This window comes from Eurosta solidaginis, chromosome 1 (genome assembly GCF_040869045.1).
Source record: "Eurosta solidaginis isolate ZX-2024a chromosome 1, ASM4086904v1, whole genome shotgun sequence".
Lineage (NCBI taxonomy): Eukaryota > Metazoa > Arthropoda > Insecta > Diptera > Tephritidae > Eurosta > Eurosta solidaginis.
The window spans coordinates 256,233,313-256,260,003 of NC_090319.1; the positions used below are offsets into that span (position 1 = coordinate 256,233,313).

A 26,691-nucleotide genomic window follows, 5' to 3' on the forward strand; every position below is an offset into this window, starting at 1 on the left:
AATAATGAGAAGCCTTTCCATATCCCTAGCTTATAATGAAAAGGAAAAACTTCAAGAAATATTAGATGACTTATTGCAGAAAAATGTGATTAGGCCTAGTAGATCGGAATACTGTTCACCAATTGTATTAGTGCGGAAAAAAACTGGTGATATACGGCTCTGTGTAGATTACAGAACTTTAAACAAAAATACATTGAAAGATAACTATCCGATACCATTAATTGACGATCTTTTAGATAGATTAGTTAATAAAAAAGTATTTTCTCTATTAGATTTAAAGAGTGCATTTTACCATGTACGAATGAACGAAGATTCTATAAAATACACCTCGTTTGTATCTCCTTTGGGCCAATACGAATTTTGTAGGATGCCATTTGGGCTTAAGAATGCCCCTTCCACTTTTCAGCGTTTTGTAAATTATGTATTTGATGATCTCATACGCGCGGGAAAAGTTGCAATTTATCTGGACGATATAATGATTGCAACAAGTACTGAAAATGATCATTTAGAGATTATGAAGGAAGTATTCGATAGATTAGTGAGAAACAAATTGGAACTAAGAATTGATAAGTGTAAATTTATGAAATCGGAATTGAGATATTTAGGTTATTGGATTACAAAAGATGGTATTAGGGCCGATAAAAATAACGTAGATGCAGTTAAGAATTTCCCTATTCCAAGAAATAGTAAGGATGTGCATAGCTTTTTAGGACTCTGTTCATATTTTAGGAGGTTTATTAAAGGGTTTTCAATTGAAGCTGGTCCATTGTATAATTTAATACGAAAAGATGTTAGTTTTAAGTTTGGTGAAAAAGAAATGGAATGTTTCGAAAAATTAAAGATAAAGTTGATGGAAGCACCTACATTATGTATATATGATCCAAAGGATGAGACTGAATTGCATTGCGATGCAAGCTCTCGAGGGTTTGGCGCTGTTCTTTTGCAAAAGAAATGGGATGGGAAATTCCACCCAATTTTTTACTTTTCAAAACGTACTACTGATGCAGAAACCAAGTATCACAGTTTCGAATTAGAAACTTTGGCGATAATTTACGCATTAAGGACGTTTAGAATATATTTACAAGGGTTAAAATTTTGCATTGTTACTGATTGCAATTCATTAACGTTAACTTTAAACAAAAGGGAAGTGAATCCTAGGATTGCGCGATGGGCTCTGGAGTTAGAAAATTTTGACTACAAATTAGAGCGCCGTAGTGGTACAAGGATGCAACATGTGGATGCGTTGAGTAGGATTTCTAATGTCTTAGTTTTAGAAGAAAATACTTTTCAGCAGAATTTATCAATTTGTCAGAATAGAGACAAGATAATTTTACAAATTATGAAAGAGTTAGAGAAGAAGGAAAGTAAGATATTTGAAATGAGAAATGGCCTTATTTATCGCAAAGTAGGTAAGGAAATTTTATTTTATGTACCACAAGAAATGGAAGGAAACATTCTACGACTTTATCATGATGAAATGGGACATTTAGGATGTGATAAAGTTTTTCATGCAATATCTAAAACCTATTGGTTTCCTAAATTGAAAGAGAAAATTCAAACACATATTCGAAATTGTTTAAAGTGTATTACATTCTCTAAAAAAAATGGTTCTCGCGAAGGACTCTTACACAATATCCCGAAAGGGAATGTACCTTTTGAAATGATACATATAGATCACTTTGGTCCAATATTGTTAAAGAATTGTAAAAAAATACATATTTCTAGTGGTCGATGGTTTCTCATAATTTTCAAAGCTCTTTGGAGTACGAACTACTGGGGCTAGTGAAGTTAAAAGTTGTCTAATGTCATATTTCAATGCATATAGTAGACCGAAATCTTTAATATCGGATAGAGGAAGTGCCTTTACTTCAAAAGAATTTCAATTATTTATGGACACAAATAATATAAAACATATTAAAATAGCTACGGGATCTCCACAAGCTAATGGACAAGTAGAGCGAGTAAATCGTATTATAGCTCCAATGATTTCCAAAATAACTAATGCTGGAAATGCATATAGTTTGGATAAAGTCCTGCCGAACATTGAATTTGTTTTGAATAACACTTTTCATCGAAGCATAGGAACAACACCTAGTATTCTATTATTTGGTATACCACAAAAAGGAGCAGTAATAGGTTTTATAAAAGAAAAACTCGAAGAGTTTTATATAAACGAGGAAGAGAGAGATTTGGAAGAGATACGGTCTAGAGCAGCTACAAATATAGAAAAGTGTCAGAAGTATAATAAATCTCAAAAAGATCGGGGTAGGATTTTAAAAGCTTACCACGAAGGAGATTACGTCATGGTGAAGAATTACATAAATATTTCAGGGGCATGTAAAAAAATGGCTCCAAAATTTAAAGGACCTTATAGCGTAGCGAAAGTTCTGCCAAATGACCGATAATTGTTAAAGGATGTTGAAGGATTTCAAGTTAGTCAGGTTCCATATGAAGGGATATGGGAAGTAGCAAATATGAAGTCTTGGTTATTAAATAAAAATCAGGAAACAATCGGGGCGATTGCATGTCAGGATGGCCGAACTGTTGCAAATTTATAGAAATACCTTATGAAACAAAGCAAGTTAATGTAAATTTTTAGAAACTTAGAGATCTATTGTAAAACATTTATTCAATAAAAAATATTAGATAAAGCAAGAGCAAACGAAAAATTTACTACACTACCGCTAATTTGGAAAACTTATCAATGGAGGTGAGCATTTTGTGCTTGTCCGTTGAAAAAATGTCTATGTGAAGGGTATGTCCCGCATATTCGTGTAGGGGTGTAGTGCCTAGTTTTGGATTGTTAGGGTGCCGATCGTATTTGTTTTTTTTTTTTTTTGCAAACTTTGCATAGCTTTGTGATTTTGCTTGCCACGGCAGGAAAATAGTATTTTCCTAATATTTGCAATCTGTTTTCTCTCTCATTCTTATGGGCACTGTTGTGTTCTTCTATTATAATCCGGTTTTGAACTTCCGTTGTCCGCAGGATTCAAATGGTCAAGCCGTAGGATGGTATGTGTAATAGAATTTATTGGAAGTTGGTGGATGGGATATTTATATTTATTGAGTAGTTCTTGTTCGAACCTGTATCTAGTAAAAATTTCAACTGGCTACCATTTCTCATCCTATAAGGGAAATATGGCAGCGAGGAGGGGTCTAGGCTAAACAATTAATATTGTCGCTAGGGGTTACTTCGGCGTCTTCTTGTTCTTCGTTCTGTTCCAGTTGGTAGTCCTGCCAGTATTCGTATTTCTCTTCTGGATACTCTGCAATATCGTTATTGCAGTCTATTGAGTCACTCTCTATAGCATCGGCATTGTAAATACGTTGCACTTTATTAGCAGTGTGTAGGCTTTGAGACGGTGGTCTTTTATTGGTTGGATGGCCACTAACGTTTGCCACTCCATTAGGGAACCCTTGTGGTTTGCTATTAGTTGTTTGATTTTGTTGATATAGCGGCCTATTCTGGTAATTGACTTGCTTGGTTTGGAGAGACCGATCAACTTCCATGTGTGTTGGGGGTTTAGGTGGAAGGGGTGGCCTGTAATTTTGTGACGTGATGTAGTGGCGATATTTTAAAGGGGAATTACTACTAGTTTGTTGTAGAAGAGGTGGTCGAAAGTTGGGTTGCAAGGTGACAAGGTTGGGATTCTGTCCATATAGCTGGTTAGGAATTGGTTTGGGATTGGTTGTGGGTATTTGTGAGCTCTGGATAAAAATGTAGAGTTTGTGGTTTAAATAATGATGATCTCCATGGATTTGGGTTACTGGGCTTAGGATAATTTGCCAGTCGCCCAATGTTATTTGCTTGAATTGTCCTGTAATTCATATTTCCCAATATGAAGCACATATGGAAAGCCTGCGGTAAACTGGTTGGTTTACGTACACTTAGCAGACTCGGAAGATTTCTGTTAGGTCCTCTTATAAAGGTATCGAGCGCCTTTTATCTATAAGTTGCCGTCGTGGCAGATAGGGCTTCCTCGCCTAGCTCAAGGCAATCAATCTTATTTAAAATTAGTGACAGGTATTGATAAACCTGTTGATAGAACTCCTCAACCGTATTGACTCTCTGGGCAAGGGTTGTCATCTGGTATTCTAAGGTGGTCACATCCCTTTTATCTGAGTAGTGTAACATAAGACATTTCTTAATTTTGCCCCAATTTAAAGGGGTCCTATAAGGCTCGAGGGCTGTGTCTGCTTCCCCGATGATCTTATGCCTAACTGTATGTAATATTGCGAAATATTTCGGGGTATCCTTCTTGCTGCCATACATTAGTAATATTTTATCTACTGACTTCCTCCAGGAACTGAACTCACCATCCTTGCCTGAAAATTCCCTCAGGCACTTTAGAACATCTGGCACTCTCTCAGATTGTTCTATGTTACTGCTGAGATCTACGGGAGTTTCCTCTTCTTCTTTTGATGGTGGTTTTAATAGGGCCGAAAACGTGTTTGTTATTAAGTATGCCAATTCCCCTTTTTGCCTGGGGGTAAAAGTGGTTGGGGAATTCGAAGAGGATGTTTGTAAATTAAGCCTCGAGAGAGTCGCCGCTGTCTGTTGTTCCTGACTCATTTTGTGAAAGTGAAATTGTTTTAGTAATTTTAATCCTATAATTTCTTTTTATATTTCTACAATATACTTTTCCTAATGCTAGTTTATTTTCTAACTTTAACTTACAATAATTATTTCGGGATCTGCATCATTCCTTACTGGGTTTCCACAATGGAGATAAAGATAGGTGTAAAGATGACGGGCACAGAGGATGAGGGTAAAGATGATTGCTTTTATTTCTTTATTTTAATTTGTTATTTTCTTCTCTTGTTACCAAACTCACTTAGAGCTTAACCGGTAACAATTTTTCCGTGTTACTATTTTTGTTTTCTATTTTTTTGTTGTAAAGATGATGAGAGTAAAGATTTTTTTGTCGTCAAGATGATGAGAGTAAAGATGATTGCTTTTATTTATTTATTTTATTATATTTTTTTTTCTTTTGTTAACAAAGTCACTTAGAGCTTAACTGCTTATAATTGTTTATAACTTTTTTTTGTTACTGCTTTTGTTGTAAAGATGATGGGGGTAAAGATGATTACTTTGTTTATTAATTTTATATATTTTTTGAGTCACTGTATGTCTTGGCTGTTTATAACTTTTTCCTTTATATTTTTTTGCGATTTACCTTAACTGCTAATATTTTTTTTTTTTGTGATTTCTTTTAATTGTTCGCTTTTTCTGGCTGGACTGTACGGTCCGTCCTTTTTGCGATGATAAAATATTCCTTGCAACTTAGGGGCCTGTTCCAATAGTAATTTTTATTTTTTTTCATATTTTTTTACACTTGTACTCATCACTTTGTCGCGCGGTTCCTGCTCGGGCGCCAGATAAATAAAACGCGAGACTTAAGTTTGTGTTTTACTATTTATTTATTCCAAACTTTGTTAGACGGCACTGTGTGCCTTTGACACTTAAATTTATATTTTATTATTTGTGCGTTTAGCTCGCGATTGAGTTCAAGGCTAACTTAACTTTAAGATACCACTTACCAACTAACCTAAGCCTGAGCCCGTGACCAAAGATACCTGGTCAACATAATAGGGATTGCGCGTGTTTCTCTCACCTAAGGTGTTTAATTTCCTTAGCTAAGACGGCGGATGCGCGTGCAGCGCAATTGCATTTTTGGTTGCAATATGATTCCAAAGTATCCTAGAGTTTTGTCGGTGGAACTGTGTGGGAACTGAATCGCATGATAATTTGCTAATCGTGTGGGAATGGGTTTAACAAAGTATGGTATTAACTTGTATAATATCACCAAATTGGGTAAAGTCCGTAAAAATAATTCTATCGGAAGATGGCAAAACGTCATTCGAAGTGCGTTTGGAACATATGCTAACATATTTAATTTCATAAATAAAATAAAAAACGAACATGCAATAACAGAAACAAAACTGCAACAATTTTCAGCTGGATGCGAGCCATGTCGGAAACGCAAGATAAAATATAAAGACTTCGTCTATTTAATATTGTAAATTCATTTGAAAAAGATAAACGCGAAAAGATTTAATTAATTGCGTGCTTGTTATTGCACACAATTTAAAATTTTAAATTATACTGCGTTTTCTTTATACATAATTCCTTCCAAATAAATGAACGTTTCTGAGAAAAATTAAATGTTTTTTATCTGTCGTCTGATTACTTTCTGAATTTTGACTTCTGAATATTGCCATCTGAAATTTGACTTCTGAATTTTCACTTCTGAAATTTGACTTCTGAAATTTGACTTCTTGTCTTTCTGAAAAAAAGGTTCTTACTATGTTTTCTGTAAAAATGTGTTTCTGAATTTTTGTTTTCAGAATTTATGGGGGCACACCGACATCTAGATGCCTTATAAGCTTATTTGAAGTTGATCAGGAACCAATGGGAAACAATTTTAAACGAATGCAAAACAGTTGCTATTCAATTAAATATCTCGCGAAAGTTTCCAGACATTCGAAAGAGAAAACCCAAAAGACATTGTGAAGATAATGGAAATAAGATGATTACGGTGATCTAGAGTCTAATTTTAAAAACAATACATTCTTGGTGATCGTCCATTCGGTAATCACTTACTGAACGATTTGCAGCTATGAGAAATTTCAACGAGACGTTTTCCTTTTTATGGCAATTTGAAGACATGAATGAAATTACGGTTCGGGCGAGTGCAGCAAAGTTTGTCGAAATATAAAAGTCGCACGTTTCTCAAAGCTAAGAATGCTAAATAATTCACTTGAAACACATTTACGAAGCAAATTTTGATAAAGGTCTGTCTCCATTGGAATTGCTAAATGCCATCTATATTCGAAATCTGTATACAATTTTCCCAACATTTCTGTGGCAATTTGAAAAAATAACTTAATTCGAGTTAGGATAATGGCGATACATAGACCTTTATCCGAAAAGCTAGCCATAATTAACCATTGTAACTTCCTATATTTTGTAGCAGTCATTTGGCGCTAGGACTATGAGTAAGTAATACAGGGAGATCTGTAACGGATTTCTGTTATGAAGCCAGAATGTCACTTTTATCCTAACTCGAATTAGGTTGTTTTTTTCAAATTGCCACAGATTTGTGTTGCTTTATACCTGTCACTTTAGCTAGTGCAGAACGTTCTTTCAGCGTCCTTGCAAGAATAAAAAACTTTCATAGATCGTGTTCATCTCAATAGCGAGTTTCAGGACTTGACACGCTTTATATTGAATCCGTTTTGGCAAGACAGTTAAATTTTGATATTATTATAAAAACTTTTTCAGCGAAAAAAGCAAGAAAAGCCACTCTTTCATATCCGGACCTTCTATATTGATTAATTAAAATTTATAATCATCATTATATTTATCAGAAATGTTCTAAAATTTTACCAAATACATAACTAGAAAAAATTATTTGATACAATATGTGGCTGTCATCTAGGTCTGAGATATCGGAACCTTGATCGAAATTTACTTCTGGGTTTGACAATAGTTTAAGTAATTCTTTGTCGAATGTCTCATTTGCCTTAAATTCATTCGAGTTCTTTTTTGAAATAGAGTATATCAGGGGATCGGACGGCAAAAATATATATTGAAAAAAAAAAATAAATTATATATTTACGAAACATCTTTCTTATAATATTTCGCCTGTAGCTCTTAACATATTTATTTCTACCAGTGCTTCCTCTGAGAGTTTTCCTGTTGAAAGTTCTGCTTTATTAATAATATTTGCCCCGTGAATCAAAACTTTGTGAATGCTCGATGGCATGTAATACCATGGGTACAAATCAACAAACATGTTTGTGATCAAAATGGCATACTATCGAAATGCTTCCGACCTGCAGTAACCCTTTCGCTACTGCTGAGAAACTGGTATCCCACGGCACGTTCATTTGACCCTGAAATCTGCAATTTTCATTGCAAATTCAAACAAAAATTCCCAATCAGTAGCTGTGAGCAATGATCATAGTTTACCATTATTCGAATTTCATACAGTTTCAATCGGTTTTTTTTTTTTGATCAGTTGTTTGCGAGCATCGGCTAATATTGCATCAAATTTTGATAAAATATTACGTTTATATCTAAGTGCCTTTCAATTTTCTATAGCAAAATATTATATAAGTGGAAATACATACTTTTATAAGTGTTTTGTGAAAAATATTCAGTGAAAAGGAGTTTTGGGACGTACTTGTCCCAATAGGGTTTTTTATATGGACATATATGTCTCAGCAGTATCTTACACATCATGTACAATACAGTTATATTTTTGCTTTTGCTACATTATACACTGGAAAAATTTCGAAATTTAATTTCGAGGGAATAAGTGCACTTCTTCAAGAAGACGACGATGAGGCCAGTGAATCGGGAACTGATTTCGCAAATTGTTTCTAAGAAGCATGTCTTCGTACACTGCCCAATGCACTAACGAGAGGCTCAGGAAAATACCTGTATCGGGTAAAAATAAATTCTCAAACAGACTCCAAAAAAATCGATATAATACTTGGATGCATGTTTATTATATCATATAACCATGTGCCATCAATAAAAAAACACCACTACAACGTAAAGACGTCCGGCGCTATAATGGGTGGTGTGGACTTGGGTGGTCTGGATTGTATGATATTAAGAGAAAATTAAGCAAATTGTGGAAAAAAATATTTCATCGTGGAATGATAATGGCTGCTGTTAACACTTGGCTTATATATTCAGAGCTAAATAGGAAAATACGTCCATTTTTACCAGTGATTGTCGAAATTGTTGAGTAGTTGATTGAAAAAGGAAAGGAGTCCACCATATATAAACGATCCCGTCGGCCTGGAATATCTTCGAATAGGTACAAATCAATGAGAAATGTAGGTGATCATTTACCCATAAAATAGTCTAAAAGACGTATATGCGTCGCATGCACCAATCGAAAAGTTGCGAAAGGAACAAAAATTATTTGCCGTTCTTGTAATTTGCCAGTCTGTATTCAAATGTTTCGCTTCATCACATTCATAAAATAAATAAAATTACAATACATACGTTTTACCTAACAAAATTTTCCTCTTTTTGTGTATAGTTTATACCCTGTTGGGACAAATATGTCCCTTTCTGAAGTACTGTTGGGACACATATATCATACCTCAAAATACCATTATCCAAGTAAATTACAAACTTCATTTAATTTGTACGTATATAAAGTATCAATGGGTATTCAAAAAGTCAAAAATTAAGTTTGAGCAAAACCCCTGCAAAATTCGGAGCGAAAGGGTTAAACTTTCGTCAACCCTCGTTATTTCCGCAGCATTTGAAGGGCATCGGAAAAAACGTTTGGCTGTGTGGCCATCATTGGTCGTCCCAAAGCCTTCTTTTGGAAGATCTACTAATAACGCCATGTCTTCTTTGAATCTTTTTTTTCTCTCTTCAACAATCTTTTTTTCCGTTCCTTCAAGAGTTTTGTCCACCAACGCTTGCAGGTGGACTTCCGCTGACAGATCAGTTATAAGAATGGATTCCTTTGGAGGATAGCATGCAATTTTTTCTTTTCTAAGGAATTCATATGATGGATAAACGTCAGCACGTCTTTGTTTAGCCCCAGATCGTTACCTAAATACGCTCTAACTGTAAACTTTCGATTTATGTACAGAGCTACTGCCTCTTCTGGAGTATATTTAACTAGCACTGATGCTGGACGAGTAAGGTCATGTTATATTTTAGTTGCGTCTGAATTTTTTGGTATCTACCATTTATGCTGCATCTCGCTGACCTGATAGCCTCAAGCTGGAAGCAGTTGCAAAAGCCAACTCTTCTTTTGAATTGTTTCTTATCAAATGTGATAACTTTTTCCTTTTCGACTGACTCCAAATTTTGAAACTATTTTTTTTAAGTCAATTTTGAGCTATCATTTTTTTCTTTTGCGTTGTTTTGCTTATACCGAATCTCGAAAAGTTAGTCCCTTGAAATTGCCTATTTTCTGAAAACAAAATATTACATGAAAACCTGTATTTTCATGCAGCTAAAGTTGTACTATTTTAGTTTTACGAATAGTAGCAAACAAGTTTAGATAAAAACAAGTAAGGAAGGCTTAGTTCGGGTGTAACCGAACATCACATACTCAGTTGAGAGCTATGGAGACAAAATAAGGGAAAATCACCATGTAGGAAAATCAACCTAGGGTAACCCTGGAATGTGTTTGTATGACATGTGTATCAAATGGAAGGTATTAAAGAGTGTTTTAAGAGGAAGTGGGCCATAGTTCTATAGGTGGACGCCTTTTCGAGATATCGCCATAAAGGTGGACCAGGGGTGACTCTAGAATTTATTTTGTACGATATGGGTATCAAATGAAAGATATTAATTAGTATATTAAAAGGGCGTGGGCCTAAGTTCTATAGATGGACGCCTTTTCGAGAGATAGCCATAAAGATGGACAAGGGGTGACTCTAGAATTTGTTTGTACGATATGAGTATCAAATGAAAGGTGTTAATGAGTATTTTAAAAGGGTGTGGGCCTTAGTTCTATATGTGGATGCCCTTTCGAGATATCGCCATAAAGGTGGGACCAGGGGTGACTCTAGAATTTGTTTGTACTATTTGGGTATCAAACGAAAGGTGTTAATAAGTGCTTTAAAAGGGGGTGGGCCTTAGTTCTATGGGTGGACGCCTTTTCGGGATATCACCATAAACGTGGACAAGGGGTGACTCTAGAATGCGTTTGTACGATATGGTTATCAAATGAAAGGTGTCAATGAGTATTTTAAAAGGGTGTGGGCCTTAGTTCCATAGGTGGACGCCTTTTCAAGATATCTCCATAAAGGTGGACCAGGGGTGACTCTAGAATTTATTTTGTACGATATGGGTATCAAATGAAAGGTATTAATGAGTATTTTAAAAGGGCGTGGGCCCAAGTTCTATAGATGGACGCCTTTTCGAGATATCGCCATAAAGGTGGGCCAGGGGTGACTCTAGAATTTTTTTGTACGATATGGGTATCAAATGAGAGGTGTTAATGAGTATTTTAAAAAGGAGTTCAAATTAAAGGTATTAATGAGGGTTTTAAAAGGGAATGGCCCTTAGTTGTATATGTGAAGGCGTTTTCGAGATATCGACCAAAATGTGGACCAGGGTGATCCAGAACATCATCAGTCGGGTACCGCTAATTTATTTATATATGTAATACCACGAACAGTATTCTTTCCAAGATTCTAAGGGCTTTTGATTTCGCCCTGCAAAACTTTTTCATTTTCTTCTACTTAATATGGCAAGTGTCACACCCATTTTAGCAAGTTTTTTTCTAAATTTATATTTTGCGTCAATAGACGTGTCCATGTTTCATCCCTTTTTTCTTATTTGGTATATAATTATGGCATTTTTTTCATTTTTCGTAATTTTCGATTTCGAAAAAGTGGGCGTGGTCATTGTCGGATTTCGGCCATTTTTTACACCAATACAAAGTGAGTTCAGATAAGTACGTGAACTGAGTTTAGTAAAGATATATCGATTTTTGCTCCAGTTATCGTGTTAACGGTCGAGCGGAAGGACAGACGGTCGACTGTGTATAAAAACTGGGCGTGGCTTCAACCGATTTCGCCCTTTTTTACAGAAAACAGTTATCGTCCTAGAGTCTAAGACCCTACCAAATTTCACAAGGATTGGTAAATTTTTGTTCGACTTATGGCATTAAAAGTATCCTAGACAAATTAAATGAAAAAGGGCGGAGCTACGCCCATTTTAAAATTTTCTTTTATTTTTGTATTTTGTTGCAACATATCGTTACTGGAGTTGAATGTTGACATAATTTACTAATATACTGTTTCTTTTAAAATTTGAATTAAAAAAAAAAATTTTTTAAAAAGTGGGCGTGGTCGTTCTCCGATTTTGCTAAGTTTTATTAAGCGGACAAATAGTAATAAGGGTAACGTTCCTGCCAAATTTCATCATGATATCTTCAACGACTGCCAAATTACAGCTTGCAGAACTTCTAAATTACCTTCTTTTAAAAGTGGGCGGTGCCACGCCCATTGCCCAAAATTTTACTAGTTTTCTATTCTGCGTCATAATTTCAACTCACCTACCAAGCTTCATCGCTTAATTCGTATTGGGTAATGAATTATCGCACTTTTTCGATTTTTCGAAACTTTCGATATCGAAAAAGTGGGCGTGGTTATAGTCCGATATCGTTCATTTTAAATAGCAATCTGAGATGAGTGCCCAGAAACCTACATACCAAATTTCATCAAGTTACCTCAAAATTTACTCAAGTTATCGTGTTAACGGGCAGACGGACGGACGGACATGGCTCAATCGAATTTTTTTTCGATACTGATGATTTTGATATATGGAAGTCTATATCTATCTCGATTCCTTTATACCTGTACAACCAGCCGTTATCCAACCAAAGTTAATATACTCTGTGAGCTCGGCTCAACTGAGTAGAAAAATTAAATCGGATAAACACGGATAACGAGATTGCTGGTCTTATGAAGTCAAAACATTTCAAAATTTTACTTAATTTAACATTATCTCACTATAACGCGAAAAAATAATTCCTGTTCAATTAAAATCACAAAAATTTATATTTACTAAAATTGGCATACAGAAAATAAACACAATATTATATTTTAGCAATTGAAGTATAACCCTCAGCAGGCCAGCAGTTTAAACTTTCACATTCAATGGCAAAAGGTCGAGTTAAAACTTTTTCTCAATTGATATGCTTCCAAATAAAGCTCCGTTAGTCGATTCAACTAAGTTCATATTTCCTAGTTTGTTATTTTTCGCTTAATTACGCATTTTGAATTTTTGAAATTCAATGATGCACTTTTTTAATTAATATTTTCTAGAACATGAAAGTAATACACTGTGTGGCCCTGCTGTTATGTCTCTGTCATTTAAAGGTTTTAAAGATTAATCGTGGAAAGTCACAAAAAAATAGGATGCTGTTAAACTTGCCGCTGTTGTCGTCGATGCCCCGACTGACTGGGGTCTACCACGTTATTCCCAAAATCAAAATCCCCAAAACAAAATCCCCAAATCAAAATCCCCAATCTCATAATCCCCAACACAAAATCCCCATTTTATGTGTGCAATAAATTCAAATTAGGTTTAAAATCGCCGCGACGAACCAAATCACCTTCTGCATAGGCGGCCTTCGGCCGCGCTTATAAAAAATATTCCTGAGCTACGCCATGCCAAGTCCGGCTACCGCCACGGTGATGTCTTTCTGCGTAGTACACGCTTCTGTTAGCATGTTCGAATTAGAACGACTAGCAGTCCTATATATGGATAAGTAAGTGTATTGCTAAAACGTGAATATATAGTTATACATACATAAATATGAATGAAAGAGGAAAGAGATATTGCTATTTTTTACACGGTCATGATGTTTATCATATCACTGGGATTTTGTGTTGGGGGATTTTGATTTTGAGGATTTTGAATTGGGGGATTATGTGTTTGGGTATTTTTTTTCTTTGGGGATTTTGTGTTTGGGTATTTTTTTTTTTGGAATTTCGTGGCACTCCCGACTGACTGTAAAGAATAAGAGCCTTTGCTCAAAATGAAGTTAGCAACAAATACAAGAGTACAATTTTTATACTCAGTTGAGCAGAGCTCACAGAGTATATTAAGTTTGATTGGATAACGGTTGGTTGTACATATATAAAGGAATCGAGATAGATATAGACTTCCATATATCAAAATAATCAGGATCGAAAAAAAAATTGATTGAGCCATGTCCGTCCGTCCGTCCGTCCGTCCGTTAACACGATAACTTGAGTAAATTTTGAGGTATCTTGATGAAATTTGGTATGTAGGTTCCTGAGCACTCATCTCAGATCGCTATTTAAAATGAACGATATCGGACTATAACCACGCCCACTTTTTCGATATCGAAAATTTCGAAAAACCGAAAAAGTGCGATCATTCATTACAAAAGACAGATAAAGCGACGAAACTTGGTAGATGGGTTGAACTCATGACGCAGAATAGAAAATTAGTAAAATTTTGGACAATGGGCGTGGCACCGCCCACTTTTAAAAGAAGGTAATTTAAAACTTTTGCAAGCTGTAATTTGGCAGTCGTTGAAGATATCATGATGAAATTTGGCAGGAACGTTACTCCTATTACTATATGTACGCTTAATAAAAATTAGCAAAATCGGAGAAGGACCACGCCCACTTTTAAAAAAAAATTTTTTAAAGTAAAATTTTAACAAAAAATTTAATATCTTTACAGTATATAAGTAAATTATGTCAACATTCAACTCCAGTAATGATATGGTGCAACAAAATACAAAAATAAAAGAAAATTTCAAAATGGGCGTGGCTCCGCCCTTTTTCATTTAATTTGTCTAGGATACTTTTAACGCCATAAGTCGAACAAAAATTAACCAATCCTTTTGAAATTTGGTGGGGGCATAGATTTTATGACGCTAACTGTTTTCTGTGAAAATGGGCGAAATCGGTTGAGGCCACGCCCAGTTTTTATACACAGTCGTTCGTCTGTCCTTCCGCATGGCCGTTAACACGATAACTTGAGCAAAAATCGACATATCTTTAATGAACTTAGTTCTCGTGCTTACTTGAACTCACTTTATCTTGGTATGAAAAATGAACGAAATCCGACTATGACCACGCCCACTTTTGCGATATCGAAAATTACGAAAAATGAAAAAAATGCCATAATTCTATACCAAATACGAAAAAAGGATGAAACATGGTAAGGTAATTGGATTGTTTTATTGACGCGAAATATAACTTTAGAAAAAACTTTATAAAATGGTTGTAACACCTACCATATTAATTAGAAGAAAATGAAAATGTTCTGCAGGGCGAAATAAAAAACCCTTAAAATCTTGGCACATATTACATATATAAATAAATTAGCAGTATCCAACAGATGACGTTCTGGGTCACCCTGGTCCTCATTTTGGTCGATATCTGGAAAACGCCTTCACATATACAACTACCACCACTCCCTTTTAAAACTCTCATTAATACCTTTAATTTGATATCTATATCGTACAAACACATTCTAGAGTCACCCCTGGTCCACCTTTATGGCGATATTTCGAAACGGCATCCACCTATAGAACTAAGGCCCACTCCCTTTTAAAATACTCATTAACACCTTTCTTTTGATACCCATATTGTACAAACAAATTCTTGGGTCACCCCTGGTCCACCTTTATGGCGATATCTCGAAACGGCGTCCACCTATGGAACTAATGATTACTCCCTTTTAGAATACTCATTAACACCTTTCATTTGATACCCATATCGTACAAACGCATTCAAGAGTCACCCCTGGTCCACCTTTATGGCGATATCTCGAAAAGGCGACCACCTATACAACAACCACCACTCCCTTTTAAAATCCTCATTAATACCTTTAATTTGATACTTATATCGTACAAACACATTCTAGAGTCACCCCTGGTCCACCTTTATGGCGATATTTCGAACCGGCATCCACCTATAGAACTAAGGCCCACTCCCTTTTAAAATACTCATTAACACCTTTCTTTTGATACCCATATTGTACAAACAAATTCTTGGGTCACCCCTGGTCCACCTTTACGGCGATATCTCGAAACGGCGTCCACCTATGGAACTAATGATTACTCCCTTTTAGAATACTCATTAACACCTTTCATTTGATACCCATATCGTACAAACGCATTCAAGAGTCACCCCTGGTCCACCTTTATGGCGATATCTCGAAAAGGCGACCACCTATACAACAACCACCACTCCCTTTTAAAATCCTCATTAATACCTTTAATTTGATACTTATATCGTACAAACACATTCTAGAGTCACCCCTGGTCCACCTTTATGGCGATATTTCGAACCGGCATCCACCTATAGAACTAAGGCCCACTCCCTTTTAAAATACTCATTAACACCTTTCTTTTGATACCCATATTGTACAAACGCATTCTAGAGTCACCCCTGGTCCACCTTTATGGCGATATTACGAAACGGCATCCACCTATAGAACTAAGGCCCACTCCCTTTTAAAATACTCATTAACACCTTTCATTTGATACCCATATCGTACAAACGCTTCTAGAGTCAACCCTGATCCACCTTTATGGCTATATCCCTAAATGGCGTCCACCTATAGAACTATGGCCCACTCCCTCATAAAATACTCTTTAATGCCTTTCATTTGATACACATGTCATATAAACACATTCCAGGGTTTCCCTCGGTTCATTTTCCTACATGGTTATTTTCCCTTGTGTTGTCACCATAGCTCTCAACTGAGTATATAATGTTCGGTTACACCCGAACTTAACCTTCCTTACTTGTCATTGTATGTATTTATAACGGTAACCGACATCTTCCTTGCGCCTCCTTTATTTGCGATTTGTATTTGTTTAATACTGATATAATTTCATATAAATCACTTTTGATGACAGTGAAAACTGTAGATACTTATACGGATTTGAGTATTTTTATATACATACATACATTGATGCTACTGAATTCGGTTCATGTAAACAAGTCACTTCTTGATTTGATAACAAGATAAGCTATTTATTGACTTGACACATTTATTTAAGTTCGTTTTCCAAAAGTATTGGTAATACGATTAATTGTTTTTGTAACCAACTGTGAGATCGCATACAACCGATCGCATAAGTTTATGATATCTAACACTACTCCTGAAAATGTTCAACTATTTCTTAGTCCAGGATCAAGTCTTGCTTAAAATGGCATCAAAATACTTTAGAAAACGTGTTGCCCAGTGCATTTTTGCCATGAAAATGCCTTGCTGATGTCGTTTCGCTTGTTGTGTTGTGAGAACTGTTTTTCGTTCACGTTAAAATTTATGTACACATCTATCAGCCTCTCAAGGTTTTGAGCTGAGCTAATGGGCCTGTTGTCTTTGGGCTGCATATGATCGAACTTCCCGCCCTTTGGTAGGAAAACGACCGAACCATTTTCTAAAAACATTATTCAGTCTTATGCACCGGTCAAATATATATTCATGGGCCCAGCGATTAAAATTTTGAGAAAGTCTTCACCGTCCATTTGACCTTGGTATCAGTCACCGAGCTCAGCACCCGTTTCGCGATCGAAATGTAAGTTCTATCTGCTGGCTCTTCTGCATGATCTCCATGTAATAAATATGCGTCAAAAAGCGCCTCAATGGACTCTTCATTACTACGTGACTATTCCTGTTTTCTTTATTTTTTAGTCCCTGGACTATATCTTCCTAGCTAGGACTGTCCTTAAGCGCAATGTTTTGTTAGAGCACCCTATGTTCGCACAGAAATTTTGCCATGGAACTCTCTTCGCTTCTAACCTAGCTTCTAGCTCAACCATGGCGACTTTGCTTTTCCTCTGAATCTCCTTATAGTTTAAGCTCTGTTATACGCAGTCATAAGCGTCTCTAACGAGGATTCAAGATGTTGAAAAGGGCAATGACCCAACTTCCGAAACCAAATTACAAACTTCTTCTACGGGAGGCGAACCCTGTTACAAATGTGAATGTATCATACACATTTTTAGCAGGTGAGGCTCTGGCGACCCGAAGTTCCTCATGGAATCAAGGGTGGGAAACGATATGTCCTACAAGGTTCAATGTGATCATATTAAATCGCTCCCTAGATGCTCGGGCTAATACCTTAATGGTGATTGTTATCCGGCAAAGCGTCGTAAATATTGGTAACACTCCCCAAAGCCCTCGGAGAGTGTCTTTATTGCTACAACAACAACAACAACAACAAAACCGAGTAGTTATTGGATTTCTCTAGTTCCTATATATTGCCAACATCCTGGGTTATCCCAGTTTCGTTTTTAAGTATTTCTGGATATTTAGCATTTCAGACATCAAAAAAAAATTTTTGCGAAAACTTGACTACTGAAATTTGACTGACTGACTGACTTTTGAAGACTTTTGATTTATGAATTTTTCTTTATGAGTTTTGACTTCTGAATTTTGTCTTTCTAAACAAAGTGTTCTGACTAATGTTTTCTGAAAAAATGTGTTTCTGAATATTTGATTTCTGAAATTATGGGGGGCACCTTCAAAAAGTTACCCTTCTCTACCCTATTTTGTGGGATGCTAATATATTATATGCATGATATGAGAACTATGGCCTGTCAAGGAACCTCTAATCGCACCTTTATATATCACGGTTAGAGCTCCATATCATATCAAGAATATTTCTGACTGGTGCCTCTTACACTCTCTTGTTGGTGCTTCTGCTTCATGAACCATAAATCAAGATGGAGTATAAATACCTGCTTAATCTTTCGCTCGGCGGCCACCACTGCGAAGTAATCATCAATGAATTTAGGCAGCATACATGAGTGTAGCTGTTTCTTTACCATGACTGCAGCTCGCACCCTTCCTTCGGATGCACGTAATTAACGCCAATTCCGCGCGGTTTTATCACAGAATCTTTTCTTCCCGATGGGAGCCATGGTTTCAATATCAGCGCCATATTAAACGTACGCTCCCTAAGAGTTACAATAAATTACCTCGAAGTAATTTTACTGTGTTGGAGGTCTATCCGTAACGCTCGCAGCACTCACTGCCTCCACCACCTTTGTAGCTACGTCCCCGTCCTTCTCTTGTTCTCTTAGTTCATGGCTTTCGAGGTCCCTTTCAACCAACTAATGTCCCCCCACGCATGGGATTCATATTTGCATCTTTGGTATCGTGAGGATCTGCCCTCTATCCCTCTCTGCCTTTAGAAGTTAAAAACAATTTGCTCCAGCCACCGCAATCTCGCAATACTATCAGCTTAACTCCACTATATTACCCTGCCGAATCGATGGTTTGAGGCGGCTTACCTGGTACTTCACGCATCATCTTGAACATGGATCTATTAAGCTCGCTTTCTACCGACCTCCATATCTCGGTAAACATGTTTCCAAAGTCAAAAACTGCTTCGGACGGAGTTTTTATGTTACCTCCCTCTGCCTTAATAACCACTTCCACGTACGTTGTTGGCATACCGCAACTAGCTTTTAAGGGTATTGCTTCCTAGGTAGCTGCTGCTGCGCTCCTCCTACATCTTTAGACGCCCGTGTCATGTCAAAATGTTTAGCCTGCCTCACGTACCTGGGACTGGCTTCTTTCTGCCTCTCGACTACAGTATTTTCTCCTTCGCCGGAACTATTTCCCTTTATTCTGTCGCCCGTTGCAAGCGCTCACTTTCTATGTCCGTTGAGTTGACCACTTCTCCTAAGCGTTGAACAATTACACTGGATCACAAATTCCAATTTTTTTTCTGCACCAGAGACGCCATTATGAAATTCCTATGTAAAATCACCCCCTGATTTCGAAAATCATGGTTATTTTTAATTCTATGGTAACGTTGTTGAGATATTTACGAATAACGTGTTTTTCAAAAAAAAAAAAAAAAAAAAAAAAAATTGGGTCCACTTAATCATATATATTTCAAGAACGAATTGAGCAATTCGAAAACGGTTTGAAGCTTTTAAAAGGTAATAAAATTTGCTATAAACTGTGCGTACAACACTTTTTGCTAGGCCATGCAGATCCATGCAAATTCATTTTTTTGCAGATTTTTTTTCTCTCTCTAAGCTCTGTTCCATTACAAAAAAAAAATAAGCTTTCATTCGACAAAATCGATGAACTGGTACAAAAGTTATAAGCATTCAAGTAATTATATCCATTTAATACTTAAGTACCCGACTTTAATGTTCGCTAACTAACTGATATACGAATACTAACACATACCAGTAGGGTACTTAAGTATTAAATGGGAATATTTACATGAATGCTTATAAATTTTTTATTAGTTTATCGATTTTGTTGAATGAAAGCTTATTTTTTTTGTAATAAGACAGAGCTTAGAGAGAAACAAAAGACAAATCTGCGCAAAAGTGAAAAGTTTTCGAGATCCTTCCTCGCAAATTACAAATTTTTTAAAATTTTTACAAAAAAAAAAAAAATTGAAAAAATCCGTAATGATTGTTCTTCATTCTTGAGATATATATGATTAAGTGGACCCAATTTTTTTTTTTGGAAAAAACCGTTATTCGTAACTATCTCAAAAACGCTTCCATAGAATTAAAAATAACCTTGATTTTCGAAATCAGGGGTGATTTTATGTAGGAATTTCATAATGGCGTCTCTGGTGCATTTTGGCTGTAAGCCAGTGTTATCAATGCCACACTATACAGAAAGATTGCTCTCTTACTCTCTCGTCCTCCTCCACTCTTCTTCTTAGATCGGATTCACTTGCTCGAACCTCCGCCGAGCCCATTAACTTTCCTAACTTTCGCTCTCCGCGTCCGTCAAATTGCTTTGTCTTGCAAGAGGTGCGACTCTTTTCCCCCTATCTATCCCTCATTCGGTCGCTATGGAGTTCGACTTAACAAACACACCATCAAAAGAAAACATTTTTATGATTTTATCTTCCTCTTCTGCGATAATGCCATTATATTTAGTATTGACCCACCCTAACTAATATAGGTACGTATTATTAGCTTAATTTTCAAAGGCCCTATCCAACAATTTCAAAATATTGCAAGAGATGTAGAATGCATTTAATTTTATTTTTTAATCAATAGGGCTTTTGTAAATTAAGCTAGCGATATGTAATTTTCGTTTAATTACAAATACGTCTAATGTAAATATACTTTAAGTTAAATTAATAACACAGTGTTACAAAAAATGTAAAAGTGTAAATACCTGGGATTTTATTCCATTTCTTCTAGTAGATCTTGAAGGTATAAGAATGATTTCATAGAAGATTTTCCCCGGACACCCCCAAACTTGTGAGTTATGGATAAAAGCCCGGTTTTTCGTACCTTTGAGCTATTGCGAGCCTGTACATTTGTTGCCTATAAACCGATTTCAGGTCTCTCCTTTCCAAGGATATATATTTACATCAACTAGAAAAACATGACACAACTGTGAAAATTTTTCCAATGTACACAAATTTTTTTTCGGGTTTTTCAGGGTTTGTTTTTAACGTACATATATAAAAAAATATAATACTCATTGAACTCATAATTAGTTTTAATGCAATTCAGGTTTCGCATGTCTTCTTATAAATTAGTGCATACGGAAAACACCAAAGTTGACACATATGATTTCCAGGTATTTTTAATGTCACACAGGGTAATCAATGTTTCTTGTTTCTATGTTACACAGTGATGTAAATACCAATTGCAGCGTTGGGTGCAGCAGTCTTCGCGATAGTAGCACTGCGGGAAAAAAATTTTTTGTATGTATTTGGAAAATAAAAAAGATAAATATTATATATAAATACCTCTTCACCAACTTTTTTACAATGAATCGCTGCCGTTTGCGCCGTAGCACTTTCAACTGCTTTTTCTGGTTTATCTGCCGCTTTCACATTTTGTACCGCCACAATTTCTTTTTTTAATTGTTTTGATTGATGTATCAACTCTTTATGTTGCAAAGCAAAGAAGATGAATGCCGGTTCTTTAGAAGTGACTGCAATATGACTATTTCGTTCCACCGCTGTAAAAAGCTTTCGCAGAACTGGCAGCGCCTTCACCACTCTTCTGTCACTTCTGACATCAATCAGTGTATTCAGGATGTTTTTGTTCATTTTGCTTGTAACGCTATGTGCATGATTGATATGAGTCGTTGAAGGAATCGTATTCACCTCAGCAATGCCTTCCAAGATCTCCTCTAAAGTTAAAGCTGGACGATCAAAGCTGGGAGTGGAATGCTTCTTCCCAATACACCGATATGAATATGTTAAACAAGTGTTGGAGCAGCACTCCCAATGCTCTTGACACTGAGATTATCATAAATTTGTTGTTAATTTTTTAAATTAAATATGTACGTACGTGCGTTAGGGTGTGCATCATTTTAATGAAAAATATTTGGGCTGCAAAAAGTTGTCGATACGGCCTTAATAATATATAGTGCAAGTTACTTTAAGGAAATGGTGAAGACATGATATTTTCACATATTTCAAGTAAAACAGTGAGCCTAAGTGAAAGGAGTCTATTTTCTTGATTTTAATGCGCATGCGCAGGCTACTGAGACGTCTGGTAAAACCAGTTAATGCCAAAAAGTCGTAGGAACTTTCGTGGATTGTTGCTAAAATCGAGAAAAGGTTATCAGAAAAACGTATGTGGGAACTTTTTCTATTTTTTGAACATTTTTTCAAGTTCTGATAGCTATACCTTTTATTTGAGAAGTGATAAAAAATAATTTCAAGATTGGTCTGTAGGTATTTTATTTTACTATCCATCTACTTTTGCTTGTCTACATTTTGAAAAAAAAAAGAAAAAAAAAATGATTATTTTAATTTTTAGCACAAATACGTTGATTCAGTCATTTTAGGTTAGTGTGTTTTTCTGAATGTATGAAGAAAAATCAGAAGGACTCGAGCTTTTTGGTTTAACCTCATCCAAGCTCATCGTGTAACACTTTAAGCATATTTATTTTCTGCTTCCAATTTTTTTCGACATATTTTATGTATAACTTTTTGAAGTAGCTGGTTTTTCAGACAGTTTTGTCCGGTTTCCGATTCACGAAATTTTTGATAGGTAAATCTACAAAATAAGGCGCACCCTAATATATATTCGCACATATCTATATACAACATTTTTCAACCAAATCTTTCACTTACATATTCATTGTACTCAGCACATTTTTTCTGCGCGCCTAAACTGAAGTCACAAGTTACAAAAAATAATGAAGCGAATTGCAGAATAATTTTTGAATTGTTGATCGTAAACATCTTCACAGCAGTGAATCTTGCTTTAAACTGATATCTATGAACAAAATTTATATTATTTTAACTCTTCTGGGAGCGGAGTATAGGGTTGCCGCTCAGTTTTGTTTACATACAATGAACTAGGTTTTTTGAAAGTTGAAATTGGCCAGTTGCTGAAAGGCAGAATAATTGTGAGCTTCCAACGATATTGGCGGACTGTTTTAAAAGAATCGGAACTGATGAGATCAAAAGATGGATTCAAGCGATTGTGTAGCACAATTGGTACTCACAAGTTCGATGGACTACCCACAGATATGGCGCGTTTGATTCTCAACGAAAATGTGCTTTTTTCCTTCCCGTTAAGTCGCTTCATAACCCTTGGGAAGTATTTTGCGGGCCAGACAATAACAACAAATATGAATTTACTGACATCCAATTTTTTCTGTTACCAATCATAATGATGTACAAAAAATAAAAGATCGTCTAATAGTAGAATCAAAAAAAAAAATACTTTAATACAAACTAAATACATAGGATATCTTTAATTATTTACAAGATTAATGAAATATGCGCTGGTAGAACTCATTCTTATCCCGACCCGTACGTCGGCCATCTCCTTACATATACCACAAATTATGGGCCCAGATACAAATAGCGTGCAGATATTACTTTTGAACTAGATAAAACGCCTCTATAGTAATTTGTACTCTCAATAGGGCTTTGCAAACTCCGTAGCGGTTAAGGGACTGCATATACGCCGCCCGCCTCATTGGAAGACTTCGGGATGTCAGAGATCGAGAGCTGTTACCCCTAATCCAGGGTGTTATGCAAACCGTGCCGATTAGATGATCTGCAGCCAGGGGGTTTTATCGGCAGTATTCCAACGGAGCCTTTCCTATAGCAGGCTGCCTCGGGAAGTAACGGGACGCTGCTTTGGCGGACGCTGGGCCCGCCTTGTCGATCACCATGATGGCCAACCCAAGAATTTACGGTAATAAAAAGAATGAGAAAGGAAGTACGGGGTTGAAGCCAAGGACGACAAACCATAATCGATGCGTCGGACCCGGGGAGCGAAAGTAGTGGAGAGCCAACCAGCTCCGTTATGGAACAAAAAGAAATCTAGTGGAGAAGGGTGTGGAGTAGAGGGAGAAAATAGCTTTCTCACAACACCGTGCAGCATTAAGAATTGTCTAACGCTTGGGAGCAGTGGTCGACCCAATCGCAGCTTATCAGCTCAATGTCCACGATGATGCGAAACGACGGCATTTAAGCCTCTTTCAAGTCAAGCAGAAAACATCCGCAGGTTTGGAAGGTACTTATGGTGTCTCCGCTTCTGGAGGAGGTTCAGCACTACATGCTCCAAATAAATAAGCGGCCGGAGGATATGTTGTACACGCAGGTTTGGAAAATGTTCTGGGGCATTGGCAAAATTTATCTGGGACTCAGGAAAAAAGTCCCAAGGATAACAACCTCAACACCCTAGAAGCGGGCAAGGTTGAAAAGAAGATCAAATCCCTTAAAACAATGAGACAGGAGAAGGACACAGAAGTAACAACAAAGGTGTTAGAGTGGGACTAACAGCATCATGATGCTGCATTTAAGGATCGGGAAGAAAAGTGCTGAAGAGTTTGAAGAGGACTTCGAAAGCCTTAAACCAAGAGACTAAAAGGAGAACTTAGACTTCATGGCGAAGGTGTTTGAAGGTGCAGCGAGTCTTACAGATAAACCTCCAGAACAATAAAGTGCCGTTGGGCGAATTCTTTTTAACACTTGAAGATGGTCCATTTGACGTGGTGCTGATCCAGGAGCCGTGGCTTTTATTGGGAGAATATGTTTCTGGGCGCAACGCGTGCAATCATGATAAAGAAAGAGCTACACTCATACATATATGCTGCCTAGCTACAGTACCACAGTGGTGGCGGTCAAGCGGAAGGATAAGCAAGTATTTATGCTTTTTTCTCAGATCATGCGTATATCACCTTGAGCATACTAAAGCGGGTAGAAAGGTGATGAACCTTAAGAAACCCAAGGTCAACGGAGTAAATTCCAGGAACATTTGGAAACAGAACTGGGGCAACCGGAAGAAGTTGCTATTATAGAAGAACTGGAGGAATCCAATAAATTCCTATCAAAGGCGCTTATGACTGCGTACAACAGTGCATGCTTTAAATGCTTAGAACAACGGAAGTCTTGAAAACAACCCCGAAGGCTGCACCGTATGCCATTCCACACATCACATCTGCAGACCTGGCGACGAAGAACATAGCGTAAACAACTGCAGCTAGACTCAACGCTTCAGATCATCAAAAATTGGACGAATAGGCTACGTACCTGCACTTTGATGGGGCTCTTAGATCCATAGTTAGGTGCAACGTAGGCGCAAAAGCACCCAAACTTCGGATGAAGAGATATACGTGTACACCGATGATTTCAAAGTAATGGAAGAGATTTTGGTCCAAGCTTCTCCTCCAATTTGTGTCGTGCTCCTTTTTTAATTTTCCCTACAAATTGGGGGGATGGGACCTACTTGTTTTTATGCCGAATCCGAAAGGCATCTGCATGGCAGATGAGTTTTCAATGAGCAGCTTTTCATGGCAGAAATACACTCGGAGTGCTTGCCAAACACTGACGAGGGGCCACCCCGCTTTTATGTTGCTTTGCCTGGGGCGTGAACCCAGGATCTTCAGTGTGGTAGGCGGAACATGCTACCATCACACCACGGCGGCCGCCATTATACCATCCCGCTGAATCAATGGATGATGTCCACTCACCTTAATCGCGCCGTATCAGTCTAGAATTAACCAGCTACCTTTCCACAGATCTCCGTCTTCCGACAATAACTGCCGAAGTAGGTTGCTGCGATCTATTAGTGCCGCAATCAGAAACAGATTGATTATTTCACTTCATATTTTCACGGACAAACGGTCCGTAGCTTTAACTTTTTTTAGAACCTCCAAATAATCTGGCTTTTCTTAGTTATCTCCTTGTAGCTTGTCAACCACTCTGACTTTTCTTAATGCACTACTACTATTTGATGTACAATGTTATTGCCATTACGACTTTTTAGGAGATTTCTTCGCAGAGGAGTAAAAAATCATAGAGTGAGTACACTATTTTCTATGAATTCATGAAAATGACGGTCGTGGGGTTGTAGCGTCTTGGCTACCACACCGAGATCCTGGGTTCAATTCCCGTGAAAAGCAACATCGAAATAATGTCTTTCAAGCGGGGTCGCCCCTCGGCAGCAGTTTGGCAAACTTTTCGGGTGAATTTCCGCTTTGAATAGTTTTTCAACGAATTCATCTGCCTTGCCTTACCAGCTATCCCTGTATCGCAACTCGGGAATCCTTTTTTTGTGCTATGCTCGTGTCTGATTAAAACTCACACAGCTCATTATACAACCTCTTTCGATATCACTGTGATCACGAGAAGGACATCTTTCCAACAATTTGAGACATCAAATACTCAAAAAGTCGTTCCATTTTCCCCTAAAACCATCCATAATTCTGAGCCATATATCAGGACAGGTATGATGTGAAACTCTCAGATCATGATTTTTGTTCATCGAATGAGGAATTCACTTATAAAATGCCTACTCAATCCAAAGTAGCACTTATGGTTTATAGCTGTTAAGCATAGACGGAGTCCCCACAGCATTTATATTCGTCAAGAGTGATGTGGCTGCCAAAGGACTGAACTTACGGCGCAGTTGAAAAGGCCAATGATATCATTATCACTTGCACAGTCTTGTGAAAGATTATTCCATCGCGATTTAGATCTGCTGCGAGATTTATCTTCTATCTTTCAAGCCTACTACTATAACCAGAAATAATTCACAGAAACGTTCGCTGTGCTTTTTGATGGACTTACTGATATCTTCACTGTACAATGGGAAAAAATTCAATAATGAATTCGTCCAGAATATAAAAAATTACTCAAATTATTTTCAAATAGTAAATACTCAATCATTATCTTATCAGTTGCGTTCATTTCATTATTTACCATGTCGAAAGAG

The 26,691-nt window shown here is 36.8% G+C and overlaps 2 protein-coding genes across 4 annotated transcripts in view; one reads left to right on the forward strand and one right to left on the reverse strand.

The window, feature by feature from the left end:
- LOC137237141 (aminopeptidase N) overlaps positions 1 to 26,691 on the forward strand; it is a 222,555-nt gene that overhangs the window by 157,264 nt on the left and 38,600 nt on the right. The window lies entirely within an intron of this gene.
- On the reverse strand, positions 20,765 to 26,485 carry LOC137242118 (uncharacterized). Of its 2 annotated transcripts, XR_010950086.1 has the most exons (5): positions 26,379 to 26,485; positions 22,590 to 22,734; positions 21,249 to 21,746; positions 20,954 to 21,183; positions 20,765 to 20,887 (listed from the first exon to the last, which is right to left on the reverse strand). XR_010950086.1 is itself a non-coding variant. In XM_067769491.1 (4 exons), exons 1-4 carry the CDS (start codon positions 26,405 to 26,407, stop codon positions 21,118 to 21,120), a joined length of 738 nt encoding a protein of 245 aa, XP_067625592.1. In that variant the 5' UTR covers positions 26,408 to 26,485; the 3' UTR covers positions 20,897 to 21,117. The 2 variants fall into 2 exon arrangements, 1 of the variants encoding a protein (XP_067625592.1); XM_067769491.1 differs by lacking the exon at positions 20,765 to 20,887 and having other exon boundaries at positions 20,897 to 21,183.